We start from the raw sequence: 20441 nt of genomic DNA on the forward strand, positions 1-20441 counted from the left end.
TGCACTGTATAAATTTTTCATCATCCAGTCCATCATCACCATTTGCAAGTTTCTTGAAGTTTCAGGAAAATATTCGGCTGTAGGACACTTCTCTTTTTATATGCGATAAATATGTGTATTTTAATTTTTTTTCTCTTGTGAGTAGAAGCGTCAAAAAATTCCAAGTAGATAACTTGCTTTTCAACTGTTAGTTCTTCTTTGTCACAATAGAAAGATGTAGCTTCTAAAAATGATACGTTTGACAAAATTAATTGTGGAAGAAGTATTATTAAATTTTGAAAACTCCTCAAGTTTTTGGTGATGTCAGCTTTAAGCCTCATGGAAGTTGCTTGAGAGGAAATTATCCAAGAACATAATTCAGAAATTTGAATGTATTTACCCATTATTATTTGAAAAGTTAATGGAGAAGGATAATAAACTTGCTGGTTTTGTCGCTTCCGGGCTAAACGCTTGAAATGAGTTTGACTTGAATACAGTCAAAGTTCAAAATACTAGATGCTGGAGTAGAAAATCACAGTAACACACACAAAAAAGCAAGTTTGTTTTTACTGTTTTACACTAGTTTAACCAATCTGTCCCTCCCAGTTTCTGAACCCTACAAGAATGTGGCTCATTGCTTTTATCTGCAGTTAGCATTTCCCTAACAGTTCTGTGTGCTGTTACAAGTCTGTTACAAATCATAGGGCAGGGGTATCAGTGAGCATTTGGGCCTTGTACAGATTTTTTACATTAGTTTTTTGTTCCCTCTTCAATTGTAGTTGTGCAAGATAATGTGTTTTACCCAAAGATGTTGAAGCTGATGATTGTTCAACTTTGTGCAAGTGAGGCAGGGTGAGTAGGTTATGCTATAGAGTCTTACATTTTTCAGTAATGTTTCTTGGGAGGAAAAAGGAATAAAGCACATTTTATATCTTTCTTAGTTTTAGAAATCCACAGAAAATGCAAATCACTAGACAATGAGCTGTCTAAAACAAGGAAATGTAAGTTTGCATTTGGTACCTTTGCTACTTTTATTTAACTGTTGTTTTCACACTACTTTCCTACAGATAGTTCGTTAAACGCTTGTAATTTAAAACCAGCAAGGTTTTTTATACACCAATATAAAAAAATTATCCTTTCCAAAAAAAGAAAATTCAAATGCCAACAACAACTTCCCCCTCTAACTTGTTGTATTACTGCTCCACAGGAAACTGTTGTGCTGAAAGGATGAATTAAGTGGTCTTTCAACTTCAGCCTTTTTATTGTGAGAGGAGAGATCACAGAAGTGTTACCATGGGGAGAACAACAGCGAAAGGTAAGGCCTGGTAGCTTTAATCCAAGAGGAAAGAAAGTGGGTGACCTGCTAAATTCTCTTTTTGGAGCTGGTGGGATACAACATGACAATTTACTACACTGTTAGATTAAGGAAGACAGTTTGTGATCTCCGCTGAATACAGGTAAGGTCAAACTTCACATTGTTTTAGAATACATATGCTGACTCTGACTGTCTTGAGTTCTACAAGTTTAATTAAAAGAATTCTGTCCTGTGACAGCCTTGAAACCATTACTGCAGTCTGAAATAGAGGAATATGTCTAGATGTGCTACTAAATAAAACATGGGGCTTTAATTTGGATGTGCCTATAATTTAGCAGGATAATAACTAGTACAAATTTTATCACAATGAATGGCATTAGCAACTGTCTCTTGAAGATAAAATGAACATTTTAAAAGAAATTCATCCACAAGTACACAGTGTACTGCAAAGGTGTGATTTCTGCTGTGTCATGTCTGCAGATGCTGTGAGTTCAGACCTAAAATAGAGAGTGAGACTTAAGAAGAAACAAGAGTGTTTGGGTTGATGAAACAAAAAAATAGAAGAGCAAAAGATTCACCGTCTGAAATCATGTTGCTGCTGCTTTGAAAGCTTCCAGATTGGTAGTCCTCCCCCATAAAAGGCTACTAGCACTTTTGTACTTTCCTTGAGCTTTCCACCTTCAACCCAAGCTGCTTTATGTGCTTGTGTGTTCCCTTGGTAAATAGTTGTCTTTTGCTAGAATAGATTTTCTGTAATGGCAGGAGTCATCTGTTTAATTGTTGCACCAAGAGTTTATGGAGGAAGTTTATCCCCTTCTCTTGTAGGTTTTCTGCATGGCTGTTTTGTTAAATATAGTCAAAGAGACTCTCTGTTCTAAGCAGATAAGGTAAGATTCCCACTAGGGAAGCACAAAAAGAAAGGAAAGGAGAAATTTCATATTCACTCTGCCTGGATATCCTCAACTGTGTGCACTGAGGCATGGTGAAAGGTAGCTAAAAGGTGCACACAACCCTGTAGCAGGGAGTGAGAAGAAGGCCCCTTCCTGAGCAATGGTAATTCTTGGGCTTGTTTTAGTAAACTTCATTTGAGGGTGAGTAACTGTGTGGCACAGGCAGAGCAAAAGTTTTTCTTACCCAAAGGTATTTCACGTACATCAGGAAAAGACAAGGGGTTTGTTAGAGAAGAGTGATATCCTGCCATGTTTGAACAGCCAGAAGAGTTGAAGACTTCGAGGTGGTAAAGGGATAGCTGCAGAAGTCTTGAAAGTGTGACTGTGAACTTCATTTTCCCCACACTGGACAGTGAACAAATAACAGATCTCAGAAGAGAGCACATACATGCCTTCCCACGTTGTACACCATTCTGGGATGAAAGCCATTACTGTTAAAAGACATGATGCTTGCCATCACTTAGACAAAACAGTAATCTAGTTTGCTGAAAGATTAAGTCTTCTAGAAAGAATTTGCAGAGTTTTAAGGAATCTCAGGCAAGAAACTGGAGTTAAGTACGGGGAGCTTATAAGAGGAGTCACCAGGATTATCTTTGCCCAGAGCTTTACCACTGCCTTCTCTGGTTTTTTTTGTTTGTTTGTTTTGGTGCGGTTTTTTTTTGTATTCACAAGTCAGTCAGGATAGCTTTGTCTTTTTTTTCCCTTTGTCTCTAATTTCTTCAGTGATAGATGTGGTTGCTCTTGCCTGTGTTCTGTTGAGTAATCTTATCAGCAAAATTCTGTTGTTATAGATAGGGTGGGAGTAATGTAAACACATGGAGTTTTGAATCAGTAAGCAGAAAGCACTATGTTAAATAATCTTACTCTAATCTTGGCTTGTATCTAAAGCTTTAGCTTATGAAGCACACTCTAAAAAATAAATAGTTGGTGAACAATAGAATATGTTGCTTTTAAAATTTTAGTATATGCTTTACTCCAATCTTGCTACCCTAAAAGAAAGAAATCTTTTGTAGGGTGTTTAGCCTGTACATGGTATAGGCTAAATATGTATAGATACATAGCAAATATATAAATGCTATGTACTTATATTTATTACTTTATTTTCAATACTTTTTTTAAAAATTCTATTCTGCTCTTCATTGGTTTTTTAGAGAGCTGAATAGCATTTAATTAAGTCCATTTGATTAAATGGTTAGAATTTTATTCTAACCCTTGTTATGGTAAAAGATCTAACACATACTGTGTTTTACACTGAGGAATAAACTGATACTTTTCCCTTTAAAAATGGACAAGGAAAGATGGATGATGAATTAAGCTGACCTATTTTTTTTTTGTTACCATGAGCTTCAAGACTCTCGGCCTAATAAGTCTCTTCTGTCCCCAGTATATAAATAGAGTTCCTGTTTTCAAATCAATTTTTCAAGTGTCAAGGAATTAGCCATTGAATGTGGCTAGGAGCTGAATGTGCAAGGGGATGAAAAGAAAATACTCTTTGTACCTGTACAATTCTTCACAGATACGTATTATGTCTTTCATTACCTCATTTTTTGAGGTTTGACCTCAAAGCTTGACCAAGCTGAGGATCATATGCAGAGAGAGTCATGTTATTCAGCCCAGTAATTTGAATAATAGCCTTCTGGCTAATTTTTTTTCTGTGATCTTTGGAAACTAAATTTATTAAAATATAGAATATCAGAATTTCAAATGTAGATTGGCATGCGTTAAAAAACCCCGTATGTTTATAAAAGATTAATATTTATAGAACTGGTTTTAATAAAATCTTACTTCTTTATAGTTTTTTTGAAAATAAACAATAATTTTTAATCCACTCTAACTGCCAACATTGGAAACAGCACACCTGGACAAGGCTGGGAAGCAGTGACTGGGAAGCAGTGACTGTGAAATACAGACTGGGGAAGTTTTCTGGGGTGGCAGTAGGTACCAGGGTATCTCGTGGAAATGGGTTGGTAATTCTTCCTGCTAGTAGCTTTGCATCTGCTTAGACAAAACACTCCAGCTTTGTAATGGAATTCCCAACTTCCCACTAAGGGAAGTTGGAATGCATAAAAGCAAGGGGATCCTTTGAAAGCAATCTTGGTTTTATTCAGGCCTACTCTTGGATGTTTCTGCATATGCTGGGTAAGATTTATTTATGTTTTAAGGGGGAGATTTCCAACCATCAAAAACAAGTGATAGTGACAGTGCTTTGTGTTCTCTGTGAATGAAAATGCCTCCACCTCAAATGAAATAGTTGTTTAAAATGCTTTTGAGAAATCCACTTCTCATTAATATAATCATATCTTCTTTTCTTGTAGCTTTCTAAAGGCTGATAAGAAAAATATGTTGGCAAGAGTGTTTTGTTTCAACTTCCATATTTGCTGTGGTATTTTTGAACAAGGCACTAAAGCTAGCTGGTACAGAGAATAAATAATTTGTGTAGTGATTGTCAGCAAGAACACATATGGTGTCCAGGCTGCAGTTTTTCACATTATTTCACCTGTTCTTGATGTCTCTCATCATGAAAGGCTGTCATCTTGTTTTTAATCTGGTGCTGTTGGGTAGATATTCTTTCATGACTCTATCCTTTCAAGCTTTGGGTATTTGCAGGAAGCATTTATTACTTCTCTTCTTTCAGTGGAGTTCCACATAAGAGACTTACTGATTTCCTTTTTGGACATAGTCAGATTGGGAAGTTATTTGTTCTGAAAGCTGACAGCCTGATGTCTGGGAAAGTACCACATCTGCTTGTGGGAAAACCTGACTGAGGTTATAGAACATGGCAAAAGATCCTGCTGTTGATTGCTACCTCCCAGCAGAAAATTAGCTGGATTCAGCTCAATCCCAAAGAAGCTGGATGAAGTATATTTTGACTTGTAGGATGGAGAAGGTGAGCTTTAGCCTTGCATCTTTTCAGTGTTACTTGAACTAGTTTTAGCATTATCCCTTCTTAGATTCCCACAGGTAGTTGTAGGGTATCCACCCACTTGTGTAGGTTAAAGCCCTACTGCTGAGGAAGTACTGGGGTTAAATAATGCTCTGTGGGAACTTGTCCAAGTAATTTCAGCAGTTCCATCTGAAGTTGACCTTCATAAGTGGTTTTTTTTTCAGGAAGCCGTATAATAGAAAATTTTCCAAATCAAACTTCTTCTAGAAGAAAGAGCACGTAAGTCAAGAAAGAAGATTAAGTCAAGTAGTAAACATAGCATTTTGTTTCCTTTTCAAAGAACTTAGAGTTCTGCCCATGTCTGCTTTAGAAGAAGAAGGTGGTATTTTTGCAGTGTATTTTGAGCAGTTATGTACCTGTGCATTAATTTTGTGGGACTGTGAAGTGTGGGTTATTCTTGGAAGGTGTTGTAGTCCTGAGTACACTAATAGGCTTTAATGACCCTGACTTACCTGAGGCCTCCACCTTCCCTGCCCAGGCCCCTGTGTCAGCCCCTGCCCCAGTGATGCTGCAGCAGGGCCAGTCTCCAGATCACCACAGCCCCAGCCCTGTGGCCCATCCCAGCCCCAGCCTGTCCCCTGGGATGGCACCCAGTGCTGGGTCTGCCCCCAGTGCCACCCCTCTGGTGGCTCCTGGACAGAGTGATGGAGTGGCTCTGGATGGTGATGCCTTGCCTGGCTGTGCCCAAGGGTGCCCTGGCCATTGCTGTGCTCCAGCTAAAGGAGCATCGCATCCTGCCAAACACAGTCATGTGGATGGCTTGTCCTCTCTGCACTGAGTGGTAGGGGAGGATTTTGTGACTGGTGACAGAAGATTGTCATGACTCAGCTCTTGCTTTAGGTGACAATTCTTTGATAATGAAAGATGTGAGGTGGAAGTGCTGAACACCACACGTTGCTTGTCAGTATGTTTCAAGAAATGCTTTACGTACAGAAGAGAAACACTGTTACGGCTTAATCTTTGCTGCAGAACAACTAATTGTATTTCAAGTGTTTCTGTCATCAAATGCTTCACATTCTAGGTCAGGAGTGTTTTTATTTCAAGAGCAAGCCAATCAGTAGCTGTAGACTTAAAAGTGAGTGAATACAGCCACTAATAATCAGTTACTAATGCACTCTTACAGTAAAAGTGAGCCTTCCCTTCACCTGTACCAGTTCAGGCTAAGTGGGATGACCCAAGGTGTGTCTAGGCACAAGCAGAACAAGAGGAGCAGCCCCATTCCCAGTACTGAGGCATTTGCAGACCAAGAGAGTTATTCTCCTGTGCAGATCTTGGTAAAAACAAAAAAAAGCTTTTTAAATCTGAAAAGGTACTTTCATTTTTGTTGTCAAGTCAGTATCATATTTGAATTGCAGTGAGTCCGTGAGTGTCAAAAGCAGGTCACCAAACAATGTATTTTAAAAGAAATGAGTGGAACTGTGTCTCTCAGTTTTCTTCATTATAGTTGCCCAGTTTTTGTGCATCTCTCATACATGCTGAAATCCATCAAAAATGAAATATGGCAGACCCCTTTCTGGGTGTGTGCCAAGATTAATGATAGAGAAGGTAGATTCTCCTGAATGATTCTTTTAAATAACTGATGTGTGCACTGAGATAGCTGCTTTGAGAATTTAATATTGAGAATATTGACTATTAAAGAATCTCAGTATAGAATGAAATCTTTAACTCAGAAATATGGTTTTAGGATGGGTTTGGTTTTTTCCTTGTTTCTCAGTTCACATGATCTGTGTATAACCAGATGTATAAAGATATCCAGTGATCTTGAAGATCTCAAATTGTATGTAGGTTGAAATTAAATTTTAAAAGTAGGACAGGATTGCTCTCTGTGGAGCTGATACTCTGTATTCTGCAACTAGATTTATTCTAATAATTGATACAAAGTAGTCAAAAGCTCTGAAAAGTCAATATATTTTGAAGGGAAAATAGTGTAGTGGTTAAATTTAGAGTCTAGATACCTTTTTGATTATGCTCTGAAATGAATAAAATAAAGTCAACAAGGTATTCTGTATTGTGTGAAAGCATTCTGTGTTATGCTGGACATCGTTATGATGTGAATAATACATTTATTATGTAATGGAATCTTGTCTTTTAGATTCAAAGAATATTAAAAAAGAGAAAAATGGAAAGAATCAGCAGGCAAACAACCCATCCTTAAAAAGTGGTAGGTATTGCAGCTGTCAGGTTATTAGTTAAGGTACTCTGAAAGAAAAAGTCTGTGTTTGGATTGTACTATTTTCTGAACTTTTTATTTTCCTTGTTGGAATCTCTTGGGTTATTATTGGTGGGTAGTTAAAAACATACCTTTGCTTTTTGTCTTTTTGTTAAGAAAGTATATTTTGGTATAGAAAGTGATGGTTGAAACTGCTAGTTTTACTAGCTAAGATAAATACTTTGTATGTACAATCAAATATGCTGTGTAAACATTATTATTTTTAAACCATTACTGATTTGTCTGTTCTTATCACGTATTTCTCGGTTTCATGCCTTTTCTGCTGCAGTTACCTTCTATTTCCTTAATGTGTTTCCTGGTGCCAAAAGAAGGATTTTCCGTTTAATAGTCTTGAGTTTTTAGGATTGCTAACTGGATTAAATTGCCTGGGATTCTAATTTTACTTTAAATAATTGATTTGAAAACAGAATTTGTGGGGTTTTTTTACTTAACTGAGGAAAAGTACACACCAGAAAGGATCCGAATTCTTAGCTAACTTAGGCTCTAGTATCCTCAGCAGGTGCCATAAGGCAGTGTATACATGAGATTGCTGTCAGGGTAGCTTCTGTGGGCTGCAATGAGACAATCCTTCAATACCCTTTGCATGTTCATGTTGCTTGTTTGAATTTGGGACAATAAGAAATGTCATGAGTAGTATTGACTTAAGTACAAAATCTCTTCAGGAGTTCTTGAAAAATTATACTGAATTATTTAAACTCTCACTCTGCTCACTTTTCTGTGCCCTCTGACTCCTGATAGATGGTCTGGTTCTTCTTGGGTACCAGTGGAGACCAGTAGCATAGTAACTGATCAAACATGCCGAGATACCAACACCTTAGCTGGATAATTGAGATAATGACTTTGCATCAAAGATCCAGTCATAGTAGAGCCTTCAGCTGTTATATTCGGAAGAGCCAATTTTTTCACTTATTGGGATTCTGGCCATCACAGAATGGGTAAGGTTGGATAAGCAACCACTGGAGGTCATTTTAATCTGACCTGCTGCTCAAGCAGGACCCCCTTGAGGGCATTAATCAGGTTTGTATCCAGAAAACTTATCTGCAGAAGAGGAGAATCCACAACCTCTGCAGGCAGCCTGTCATCTTTATTTGTCCCTGTTACTTTGAGCCGGAGAGAGAAGTGTATTTGTCTGTTTTTCCCTCTTCTGCAGTGTAAAAGGAGCTCCAGTCAAACTGGACTCAGCGTGTCTGTTTTAAATAATGTTGCCTGACATGACAGAGTGCTGTTATACACCCCCCACCAGCAAAGTGCTTTTCATATATGGATAAGATAACCATATTTCATGAGTCACTGGAAAATGTCCCTGCCTCCTCCTGCAGTTGAGAGTAAGGTGTTGAAAAAGCTTTGTGGAGAAGCAGTGCTAAGCAGGCAAGCTTTATTCCGTGTTCGTGTTCTTGACTTGGTCTGTGCTGTTAACCTAGTGTCTGGGAACTGAATTTCCTCATGAAATCTAGGCTCAGCTCTGTCAAACAGAGAGGAGTTTCTTGCAAGATCTCTGATTTTCCACAGATGAGATAATTTTTATCCCATGTTACTGCTTGTTGGTGGCAAAGGAGCAGAAAGAGCCTCTTGATGCTAGATGAAGATAAATGCCATACAATGCTTTGGGCTAGCAACTAGGAAGTCTCCAGAGTTTCCAGGGGGATGTGTGATAGGAAAAAGTCAGAGAGGAGATACAGGTGTAAGAAGAATGGGTTAAAAAAGACACACACTAAATTGAGTAGAGAAAGACATGAGGAGGAGAAAAATTCTAACTGAAGGATCACAATAGCTAGAAAGAGGTACAAGGTATAAAGTGGAGTATGAAATACTATACTGTTTGCAAGAGTGTGTGAACAGAAATTAAAAGGAAATCTCATTTTGAATAAGAGAGATTGTGGCATGAAGACTAGAAAAGATCTATCTCCATGTCCAAAGTCTCAAATGGGTGCCAAGGGAACTGAGGGAATATGAGAAGACACATCATGTTCCATTTGCCCAAACAGTGTTTAGGCTATGGTGATACTGTATTATATTAACCTAAATACCAATCTGCAAGTGACAGTTCATAGTTTAAATGTTCAGTTAAAATTTTGTAAAAATTTTGATGTACTAAACTGGAGAATTACATATGGTGGAAAAATATGGAAAGCACTTCAACAAACTGGGCATTCACTTACTCAAGGCAGCAGATATGACACCTCCAGAGGTGCTGAGGCAGGGGACTAATGTCACAAGGAGGCTTCTCACTCCTTTTAGAGAACTTGTAGTGATTGAGGGAGTTTCACCATGACTGCAAAAGGTCAAATAGCACACACTGTCAAGAAGGACAAGACGGGAGCACCCGGGGTATTACAGGCTGGCCTGCCTGATTTAAGTCTTCAGGAAGACTATGAAGAAAATACTTCTGGAAACTATTTCCAAGCAAAAAAGGAAAACAATGAGGTTAGGAACAATGGAGGTAGATTTGCCAAGTGTGACCGATTCTTTTGTGCTTAGTTATTCTGGAAGCGGGAGAGAGCGGTGGGTGTTGTTCACGTCTTCTTCAGCAAGGCTTTCTGTACAATTTCTGTGGTCCCCTTTCAGCCAAACTGATGAGGTGTGATTTGTAGGTGGACGAAAAATTAACTGGACTGTCAGGCAGTGCAAGGTCCACCTGGCAGATGGTAGCTAGTGGCATTTCTTAGAGGTCAGTACTAGGGCTGATGCTGTTCTATTGTTGCCAAATGGGGACGACTGGACAGGGCACACTGCCAGACCAGTTTGTGGGCAACATCTGATGGGGAGGAGTAGCCAGTGGGCTGGAAGGCAGGACTGCCATCAGATGGACCTGCCAGTGCTGGGGAAATGGAATGGCAGGACCCCGGTGAGGATCCACTCAGTGGTGAATGGAGTGTCCCTCTCGGCGGCGGGCAGCGCGGAGCCCGGCAGCAGCCCGGGCGGGAGGCTGCTGCCCGGAATGGAATTGCGCAGGAAAGGCCCTGGGACCCGGTAGGCAGCAGTGCGGACCCGCAGCGAGCTCTTGTGGCCGAAGACGTCAACTGCACAGGGACCGTGCGGGTAGAGCTGCGGGCCGGGAGGGGCGGTCACTGCCTTGGGGCGTTCGAGAGACTCTTACCTGGAGAACTGGCTTCATTTTGAGCTGCACAGTACAAGGAAGGCACTGCTGTACTGGCGTAGGCTGGCTTGAAGTCCTGCAAAAAACTGAAGGAGCCGGAATGCAAGACGTAAGCAAAAAACGGTACTGAAACCAGAAGAAATGTTTCTTTTTTAGCTAAAAGAAAAGAAAGCTTATGGGAGATGGTCGTGATGTCTTCAACTACCTGTCAGGTGGATGGAAAGGGGACAGAGCCACGCTCCTCTCAGAGCCACTGTGGAAGGAGAAGTGACAAATACTGGCTGGAGCATAAGAAATTCCTCCTTGATGAGGAAATCTTTACACTGAGTCTGATGGAACCCTGGAGGAGCAGAGGGCTGAACTACACACCTCCTGGGATCCCTTCTAGCTTGAGTTACTTTGGAATTGGCAGGTTTGACAAGAAGTGATAGGGTATTGATACAGCACTGCAGAGAGCATTGAGGGTCATTGACCCGTGGGTCAGTACCAGTAATGCAAGCAACTGTGACATAAACTCGGTCCCTCCGTTTTTAAATTGGTCAGGCTTTATGCCATTGCTGCTTGTTTTGAATCACTGTTTAAGAGCCTCACTCCTGTGCTGGTTATAAACTAATAATTTTTTTTTCATTTACAAAAAGCTCTAGTTACCTTCTGGTGTGGGTTTTGTTTTGTTCCATTTCCAGTATATGCCGGTTTGTTCTTCAGCATAAAATTTTCATTTCCTCTCTAGTTTTCACTTTACTGGTGGATTATAAAGTTGTGGTTGTTGCATAACAGTCTTTTCTTAAGCTGTTTAATTCAGCCTGCAGATTTGAGTGTGAAGAGAAATGCACATTAAATTATTTAGTATGAGCTAATTTTCTTAAGGATTTCTGGTTGTCAGAAGCTGCATATTTCCAGGGTCTTTAGAATTAGAGATATGTAAAATACAATTGCTTCTTTACCTGTGCACTCTGAGAAACCAGAGAAGCTTTCCTGTAGATATTTTTCAATGTGCTTATCTTTCTAGAGATGCATCTTACATGTTGCAAACATACATGTATCTCCTATTTCTGTAACTGCAGTAATTAAATGATAATTAGCAGCATCTCGGAGAGCTTGGCTCTAATTTAATACAGTGTATCTTCACAGGTGGAGAGCTTCTAATTTTAACTCCAGGACATTTCTGCTTGATGCAAGAGCTTTTGATTGCCAGGATTTAAAGCACAGGGCTAGGCAATGTTTTCCTCTTGGCTTTATCTGCAGCTGGCTGCTTGTGTTACCTTCTCTGTCTTTCTAGTAAATGTTCTCTTGAAAAAACAAAACTATTTATTTCCCCTCTGTATTTTTGGTCATCCCACAAAATTTACCATCCTGTTACTAAAATTGAGATAATTTGGGAAATGTTACTGTATAGTTTTTTTGGAGGAGGTAAATGATGGTTTCTTCTGGTAAATTTAATGTCACTGAAGTATCTATATTTGTACAGTCCCTAACACAATGAGGCTGTGGTGCATGACTACAGCTTTTACATCATGTTAGACCAGAGACAGCTGGGACACAACTAATGTTTTCTTTTGACTAGATTTAATTATATAGACTTAGGTATTTACTAAAGTAAGCTCTGATTTATTTTTTTTTTTTAATCAGAAGGCAACCTGAAGTGGCAGTTTTATTATTAGAGTCCAAGAAGAACTTTTATAAAATAAAACCTTGTTATCAGTTAATAATAATTAATTTTTTCACCCTCCTTAAACTGCTAATGAAAAGAGCAACAAATCTGGAGGGCTACTTTCTGGGGAAATCTCTGAAGAGCTATTTCTGCCTTCCTGAAATACGAATATATGCTTAAGTTAATGTATCTTGCCTTTTGTAACTAATAAAAAATCAGTGTTACTATATAAATGTGTGAATAAAATTTTCATTCCAAAATAGGTGGAATTCCAAGGTGTTGTGTAGAAGTGTCTTTGTTACCAGCCTGCATATATTCCAGACCACCAAATTAACAGCTTTTGACATTTTGCTGACTTGTTACTGACTTCTCACGTAGCTAACAAGCACATGGCTTCTGCAGTGCCAAGGACAAATGACTCGTACACTTTCGAATCTGCTTTACCAAAACCCAGGACCTCAGCAGGCCAAGGGGATGGTTCCCTCTTGCTTGAGACAATTGATTATTGTCGGCTGAACGCTGTGCTACTGCAGGCACATTCTGGGTTTGAGCCACCACACATCCTTCAGAGAAGCTGTGTGTGAGTGCTGGAGGATGCTGCCAGTTTCTGATTGTTTCTTTGCTTCTCCTCTCTGCTGAAAACTGCAGAGATGTGTTTAAGTGTCTGTGGCCCAGTGGCGTTTTTGGAAGAATTACTGGCACACCCGGAGCGAGTTCTCTCCATCATCCCCAAGAATTTTGTGTTGGGCTGTGTGAGTGGCTGTTGCTGAGCCACTGGGTGGCATCACTGCATCGTTTTGGATTCATCAGTGCTTCTTCAGGAACATCCGAAAAATGTCAGCTGCCCAAACAAGAAAAATAATCAAAAGAGCTCACTTAGATAATTTACTAACAAAATTATTAGCTGTGCCACTGTAGTTTTTCTCATACACTTTATATTAAAATAATTAATATGCTCGTTTGTATCTTTGATGTTGGTTCTTCCTATTTTTCCATTCATGCAAAACTGATAACACTAATTAAATCAAATGCAGAATCCTCTTGCCCATGCACGTAAACAATGACACTGTTAACACTGAAAAAAATAACACGATTTTGTTACTTAACGTTGCCATAATATTTACCTGTATATGCCGTATTACATGATATTCTACAAAAACAAATCTTTATGTGACTTCAGATAAAAAGAGACAAAGGTGCAGTTAGAAGGTTATGCTAATTTTTTTGCTTTCTAGTGGATGGTATTCGTAACATAGATTTCAACAGTATCCATGTGTCTGTGTTTTTTCAATGTGTATCATCTCAGTACTCATGAGGTTATCATATCAACCCTGATATTGGGGGAACTTAGATATGGCAAGGCTAATGTGATTTATAGAAGGATTCTTGGGAGATACTTGTGCAGAGAATTGTATCTAGATATTCTGACTTGGATAATTTTGCATGTGGAGCACAAAAAAAAAAATTGAAGGAAGGTTTATATTAATTTTGCCTATTGTGTGTTCACCTTGTAAATTAACATTACTCTTGAAGGTCCTTCAAGGTCTGTATGTATTTCAAAGGTGGAGTTTCCATTTGAGAATGATTCTGCTCTTGAAAAAAACGTATTCTACAAGATAGTTGGGTTTTCTGTCCTTAAATCCTAATTTAATTTAACTTCCCCTTAAAAAAAACCCTGTATATATGTTCTTTTTTTTATCTTGTGTCTTCCAGAACAGTTTAATTGGGATGATTATCTGAAAGAGACTGAATCAGTAGCTGCCCCTCTGCATTGTTTCAGACAGGTATGCCAAATACTGTTTTGCAATTGTGCATGTGTGTGTATGCCTGTTACAGGATGATCCTAGAAAAACCTTCATATTTAGACTGCTTGCACACTTCCCATTTGACTTCTTTTGATCTGCAGTTATCAGTAGCTTACAGTTTTGGCAGTTACTAGCTATGGAAGTTTTTTCATTCTTGGTTTCTGCCTCAAGCCAAATTTTGAGGGTTTCATTAAAATTGTATCTTTGAACTCTGTTTTCCTTAAAAAAAAAAAAAAAAAAGACTACTTAATGAAAACAGATAGCCTTGTCAGTGTTCAAAAATGTTTCCTATTTTTTTCAATAATCTTAGTGCTACCATGGTTTTAGTGAGAATTAAAAATTTGGCAGATTATCAGAGGAGTCTTTCCTCTGCCCCATTTTTGAAAGATTTCTTTCAATTCTGTCTAGCTATAAGATGTGTGTGTAGTAGAGTTTAGTCACCACTTTTTTCTTGGATCTCTAATATGTTTAATTTTATCTCTTTCTGAACAGAATGCTTTCTACTTAGGAGTAACAGATACTAAAATAAAAAAAAAATCAAGTGGAATATATGGGAATACAAAGAAAATACTGGATTTATCATGAAGGGTGTTCAATTTTGTATTACACTATACTCTACAAGTTTGCTCCCCCCTACCTCGTGGTTTGGGTGATGCCTTGAGAGGCTGTCTAGAACAGAGGCTAGACAGTGTTAAAAGAATAAAGTAGGTATTTATTAAAAAGGTCTTTGAAGGATACACCTTGGGCAGTACAAGAGCCTGGCTGGGGCTACACCCATGATGGGACAACAGGGCACAAATTTTCACACTTTTGTAAGTTTTGGTCCATTTACATGTTGGGGTCAACTCTCCAATTACAGCTTCAGGTTATGAGGTCCCATCCTCCCAGACTGCTCTCCTCAATTCACTGTCGTTTATACTTTTTGGACCTGAAGCTGCAATGGTGTCCTTGGTTCTCGGGCTGGAAAAGGATTGTTTTGTCTAATTAAGCTGTGAAGAGAACTTGCTAACACTTTGTATAAAGTTCAGAGTTATATACTAATGCAGTACAGAATCTAGAAAATATGAAAGCTAAAACCAGTCATCATGGTATGTGCAGTCACCATGCAGTATAGATCTACCATCTTGTGTAACCTAATGACCCGCAGTTATTCAGCCCCCTGGAGGCTGAGTTGATCTCTTTAGGCATCTTTCTCTCTGTTTTCCCAAGCTGAGGTGTATCTTGTCTGTGTAAAGTTAAATAGAATTCATTTTGGTCTGTGTGCCCTCACTGTGTTAGGAAGATAGCTGCTAAGGAATTGGATTGTTCAGGTTCATAGAAGTGTAATAGGTGTGACAAGCAGTGCATGTCTAGTTTAGTGGCTTGGTCATGTTTGGAAATTGTTTTCTAGGGTCTGTTGGTGGTCTGATTGTACTGTAGATGATAGTGGCCTCCAGTGGGGCCCAAATAAAAAGCAGCACGAATTGAATAGTGAGGAGAGAAACCATCATTTGGTGAGTCTGAAGCAGCAGCAGGAATGGAGAATAAGGAGAGAGAAACACAGTTTCCTCATGATAGATCTCAAATCTCAGCTTGCTCTTTGCAGATGAGAATAAAGGGCAAAGAGTCCCTCACATGCTGCTTTCCACTCAGCTATGGTGTCCATAGCTCTGAGTGGGGCTCCAGAAATCAGTTTCACAGTATGTATTTTTCACAAGGCAGACACCTCAAACGCCTCCTGTGTAGAGGCAGGGGGTGGTAAATTGTCCCTGAATCTTTCTGAGGTTAATGCCATACTCACACACCATAAACCATCATGACTGGAGTGTTTGCTCCCAAGGAATATAAGTACTGCAGAAAGTTGCTCGAAAGCCTTCCCATGTGCCTTTGCATCTTCCTCTTTCCTAGTAATGCTCAAGAAGTTTGAACTGAGCAACCAAATAATGCCTTGAACAGAGATCCTTAGGTGACGTGCATTGATGGAGATAAATCCAAGTGACCTGGATTGCTTAAGGAGTATGTGAGTTGGAAAGAAGAGCTTTAATTTATGTGCATAGCAAATTTCAAAACAATTTGCATATGCAGATTTCCAGTTTTTCCAAGAGTCAACCTTTAAGTAGAAAGTGATATGCAATGGTGATAAGTGCAGAGCTAGATCCTCTCACTACATAATGTTTGCAGATTTTAAAACCTTAAGTGCTTGTGCTTTGTGTAGGGCTAATTTGACTTTTATTGGGTTACACATGAATTGTACATATCATTATTACTCTGTGTAATGCAAAGAAATACACTGTTGTGGCCAGCCAAAAAATGAAGAACAGAGAGAAACTTAATTTGACAATTACATCCAGAATTTGTGACCTTTGGGGATGTTAAAAGTTTAAATTTTGCAGTAATTAAAAATTACCTGGGGAACAATAAATTAAAGCCTCTACCATAAATTGAGACACAGCTAATGGAAATTGATTAAAGTATTTATCTTAATTTAGATACTTTAATTTTGATGCTATTTTATCTATTGCTTTGTTTTTAATAACTATTTAAAATTTAATTGCACGTCATATTCCTTTTTCTTGCCCTAAAACTTTTTCCCAAGCAATTGAAAATTTTAAATATAAAAGCTTAGTTCCTTGTGGTTTGAGCAGAACTTAAAGCAAGGCTGTTAATGAGTGAGGTTTTGTTATTTTATTTTAAAACAAACTAGCATGGAGGACTTACCTTTTTAGTAGAATGCCTTGAGTTGTTGGTATTTAAACAAGCTCACCTTTTCCACAAACAAAGAAACAAACTCCCCAATTTCTCAATTTCTGTTGCTTTTCCTGGTTGTACAAAATAACAGCTTGACAAACAATATTCTGAAATTGAATTGCCCTTTAAATTTAATATGCTTGGGCTCCCCTTTCAGCCAGCCTGCTGTCTGAGTGCAGCAGTGGCAGATGCTCACTGAATTCTGCTTGCCTCTTTGGCTTTTGGGTTCAGGCTCCTCCAGGGCTCCTGCTGTTGATCAACACTACTTACAACCCTAGTGTGTTGTAAGTAGTGCACCTGCACAATATAGCAAGTAAAGCAAGATGTATTTTAGACATTAAAATGTGGTGGAGAAAAAGATATTACTAACACTTGTTGCAGGAGCAGATTTATTCTGTCTTTTCTTGTGTCCGCAGGCAGATCAGTGCACTTTGTCTGCCTGCTGTGGGATCCCCACCTGACCTGGTCAGGCCGGCACAAGGGGACATAGGACTTCTATGAGTGTGAATGCCCATGATTTTGGGTATTCTAATGTGCCACCTGTGTTAGAAGTCACATTCTGTTAGTCTGGATGGGGAAAATGTCATGGGGAAGGCTGCTTACAGTTCTGGGTGTCTGTATTCAAAAGCAACTTTGTACTGAAGAGTTACAGAGAAAGAGTTTCTAGGGTGATAGGAGAAATTTCAGTGCTTATTTCCTTTGTGGAAAGGGTACTGAGAAAGGGTCAGTTGTAGCTTTTGGTTTAATTTGCTAAGGTCCAAAAATAAATTAATGATAGTGTTGGCCAAAAATTCCATCAGTAAAATTTAGGCTGGAAATGAGGGGACAACTAAAGAGAATAGTGAGAGGCATTCCATCCCAGTTAGTGTTAATACAAAGCTTTGAACATCATTAGGTGAAGTCATTGTCTGCAACATGACAGAAGGCAAGTAATCAGGCTGTAATCCAGTCAATCTCTGCCCACAGTGTGTTGATACATGAGTAAAAAAATACCCCCTCTTGTTCATCTTTAGCATGTGACAAAAAGTTCTGCCTAAAGACCAAATTGCATTTGTCACTTTCTTTTCCCTGTGCTAATTAAATTGGCATTGCATTGTAGTTTTGTGATTATATTCAGTTCTCTATGAATAAGCACAAGCTACAGTTTTTGTCTTAGCACAGAAGTTTTATATGACTTTAGGACTGTTTCCTTTTTTTGAAATGTTAACACTAACTCCTTTTCCTGTCTTCTTTCTTTGTAATGTAAGCTTTTTTTTTCCTGGACAGAAAAGTCCAAATTTTATTTAGATTTCCAAAATATTATTACAATGAGGATAATGATTTCTTTTGAATTGGAAGCTAATAAACCTTGTGGTTGGGATTTTTTTTTTTAATGTGTGTGTTGGTTTGTGCTTTGGTTTTCTGTTTTTTTTTTTAGTTGAATGTCATGTTTCCTAATGTCCTTGTATTCCTTTCACTTCACTCTTATGTTCATGTCTTCATGAAGACTCCATTGTAACCCTTCTTAGCATCCTTATCTCTTTAGAATCAATCATGCTTATGCAGTTGGTAGGTTATCCAGTTACCTTTTCTGACTTGCTGCTAAACGCTCAAAGTTTAAAAGCTTCTTCATGTTTATCACTTTTATGATAATTTTGGCAGAAATAAAGCTGTCTATTGAACTGGCTGGTAAATTTAGCAATATTAAAGACAATAAGAAAAAGTCTTTTACCTTTTATTGTAGTCTAGAATTCCACCCACGAACGATTTCAAAGTTGGTATGAAACTGGAGGCGCGCGATCCTCGCAATGTTACCTCAGTTTGTATTGCAACAGTGATTGGAATCACTGGTGCCAGGCTAAGGCTGCGGCTGGATGGAAGTGACAACAAAAATGATTTCTGGAGACTTGTGGATTCCTCAGACATCCAGCCCATTGGGACCTGTGAAAAGAAAGGAGGCATGCTCCAGCCTCCGCTTGGTAAGTAACAAAGCTGCTGAACAAATGTGTGTGGGGTGGTGCTTTCAGGAAGTCAATTTTACCTTTTTGTCTTGGCAAATATAATGGTATGAACATTTTACCAAACCATTATTTAATTGAAAAAGAGGTAAGTAAACCAAAGCAAATTGTGGCTTTTTCTTATTTTTTCGTTCTTCTGACATAAGAATGAGCAGTTTTGTTTGTTGGGATTTTTTTAATAGGCCCTTAATATTTAATGTGCCCATGCTGTCAATGTTCCCTCACACACAGCCTGCCTTATATGTGTGAATACAGTGTTTTGTTGCATGATGCCATCCATGCATGCTCCTGTTGGGAGCCCTTGGAAAAGCCAGATTGCCCCTTTACTCTTCATCGGTGTATCCAAGCAGCTCACAAGAGGGCACTGGCTGCTACAGGCCTGGGAAGCCTCAGCAAGGCTGCTGGAGGCACACCCCTGCAGGGCAGTCAGGATGTTTCCTTGGGCACTTGCTTTCTAGGACAGGCAGCATAAGGTGGGTTAGTGCAGAATTGCAGCATTCTGCTCTGAATTTTTACTCTGAGGTAGTAAAAGCAGCACTCCAGAGCTCTAGCAAACTGCAGGCTTAGACTGTATGATATTCTCATGGCCTCAAATCAACATGTATTCAGCAATGTCAGATCAGTTTGTCATGGCTGGTTTGTGAGCACAGTGAATGCTTGTGAACAAGGTATAGCTTTCTTATGCTTAGAAATAAAATGCATAACTTCTTTTGCCTTCCATGAGCAGTGTGAGTGACAACATTGATGTCTCCTCAAACTGAGAAATACTGCTTGAGTTTAGTCTTACTGAGGAAGTTTACTAAATAGGGAATTCTACAAAGCAATTCCTTGTTTCCTGGTGAATGGTTGGAGGTAACTTTGAGTAAACTGCAAGAGGCAGTAAAATGTGACATTGCCTTTCTTTGCTGTGATTAACCTGTATCTTTAGATCTTCATTCTTGTACTATATTTCTCAATAGCTTAAAAGTCTAGGTATGGAAATATTTAAAGATTTCACAATGATTTGTGAATAGTTTTGCTTTCAAAAAAGAGGAAGAATAGTGACCAAAATTTACCTGAGCACTCTCTCCCCTGTTATCTTATGATCTTCTGTAATTTTTAGAAGACGCAAGAAATAATAAAAATTATAAACTGTAAAATAATTTTTAAAAAATACTTGTTTACAGAAATTGGTTGCTGCTGCTTTTCCATCTTATGGTTATGCTTTTCCTACTTCTGGTTTGGTGCCATCAGTAATTCTTAGAGAATTCTTATTGGAGATTTACTGAGGATAGGTATGCTATCTCTCAAGAGCCTCTCAAAAAGCTTGTCATCCTGCTTTGGAAGCAACTTCCAGTTTTTCTGTTTGAAAGAAGAAGTGAAAAGTATAATTTCACTACAATATGAATCTTGATTTGCTTGTAGAGAGACAGACACAGGAACAGTTGACATTAAGACACTTCACATAGACTGTAAGGGTAGATTTTTGTGCTGTTGTGCTCCTTCAGAAACATACACAAGAAAAGCAATGCAACCAGGGTGCCAGTGTAGGAAAATATTGCTTATGATAGATATAGTTTGAGCCCAGAAGGGCTTTTTTTCCCTTCTTTTCAATGGATATATAGAGGTTTTGAATGAAAACACTGGAAGTTCCTGACATCAGGGAAAAAGGTGGGTTTTTTTGTTTTTGGTTGTGTGGTTTTTTTTTTTTTTTTTTTTTTTTTTTCCCAAGAAGTTTCTCTGTTTAACCTCTGTGAGGTTCTTGAT

General features: G+C 38.6%; 1 protein-coding gene across 1 annotated transcript in view; it reads left to right on the forward strand.

Annotated features, from left to right (window-relative positions):
* Nucleotides 1-918: 918 nt before the first annotated feature.
* The window catches only part of SCML2 (Scm polycomb group protein like 2), a 58038-nt gene continuing 38515 nt past the window's right edge, over nucleotides 919-20441 (forward strand). Inside the window, exons 1-5 of the mRNA XM_083881387.1 lie at nucleotides 919-980; nucleotides 1187-1294; nucleotides 7281-7349; nucleotides 13880-13950; nucleotides 18422-18656. Of these exons, the coding sequence (XP_083737513.1) occupies nucleotides 1273-1294; nucleotides 7281-7349; nucleotides 13880-13950; nucleotides 18422-18656 (397 nt within the window). The 5' untranslated portion in view covers nucleotides 919-980; nucleotides 1187-1272. The remainder of the gene's footprint in view (nucleotides 981-1186; nucleotides 1295-7280; nucleotides 7350-13879; nucleotides 13951-18421; nucleotides 18657-20441) is intronic.

This window comes from Zosterops lateralis, assembly GCF_965231275.1.
Source record: "Zosterops lateralis genome assembly, chromosome: 2".
Classification (NCBI taxonomy): domain Eukaryota; kingdom Metazoa; phylum Chordata; class Aves; order Passeriformes; family Zosteropidae; genus Zosterops; species Zosterops lateralis.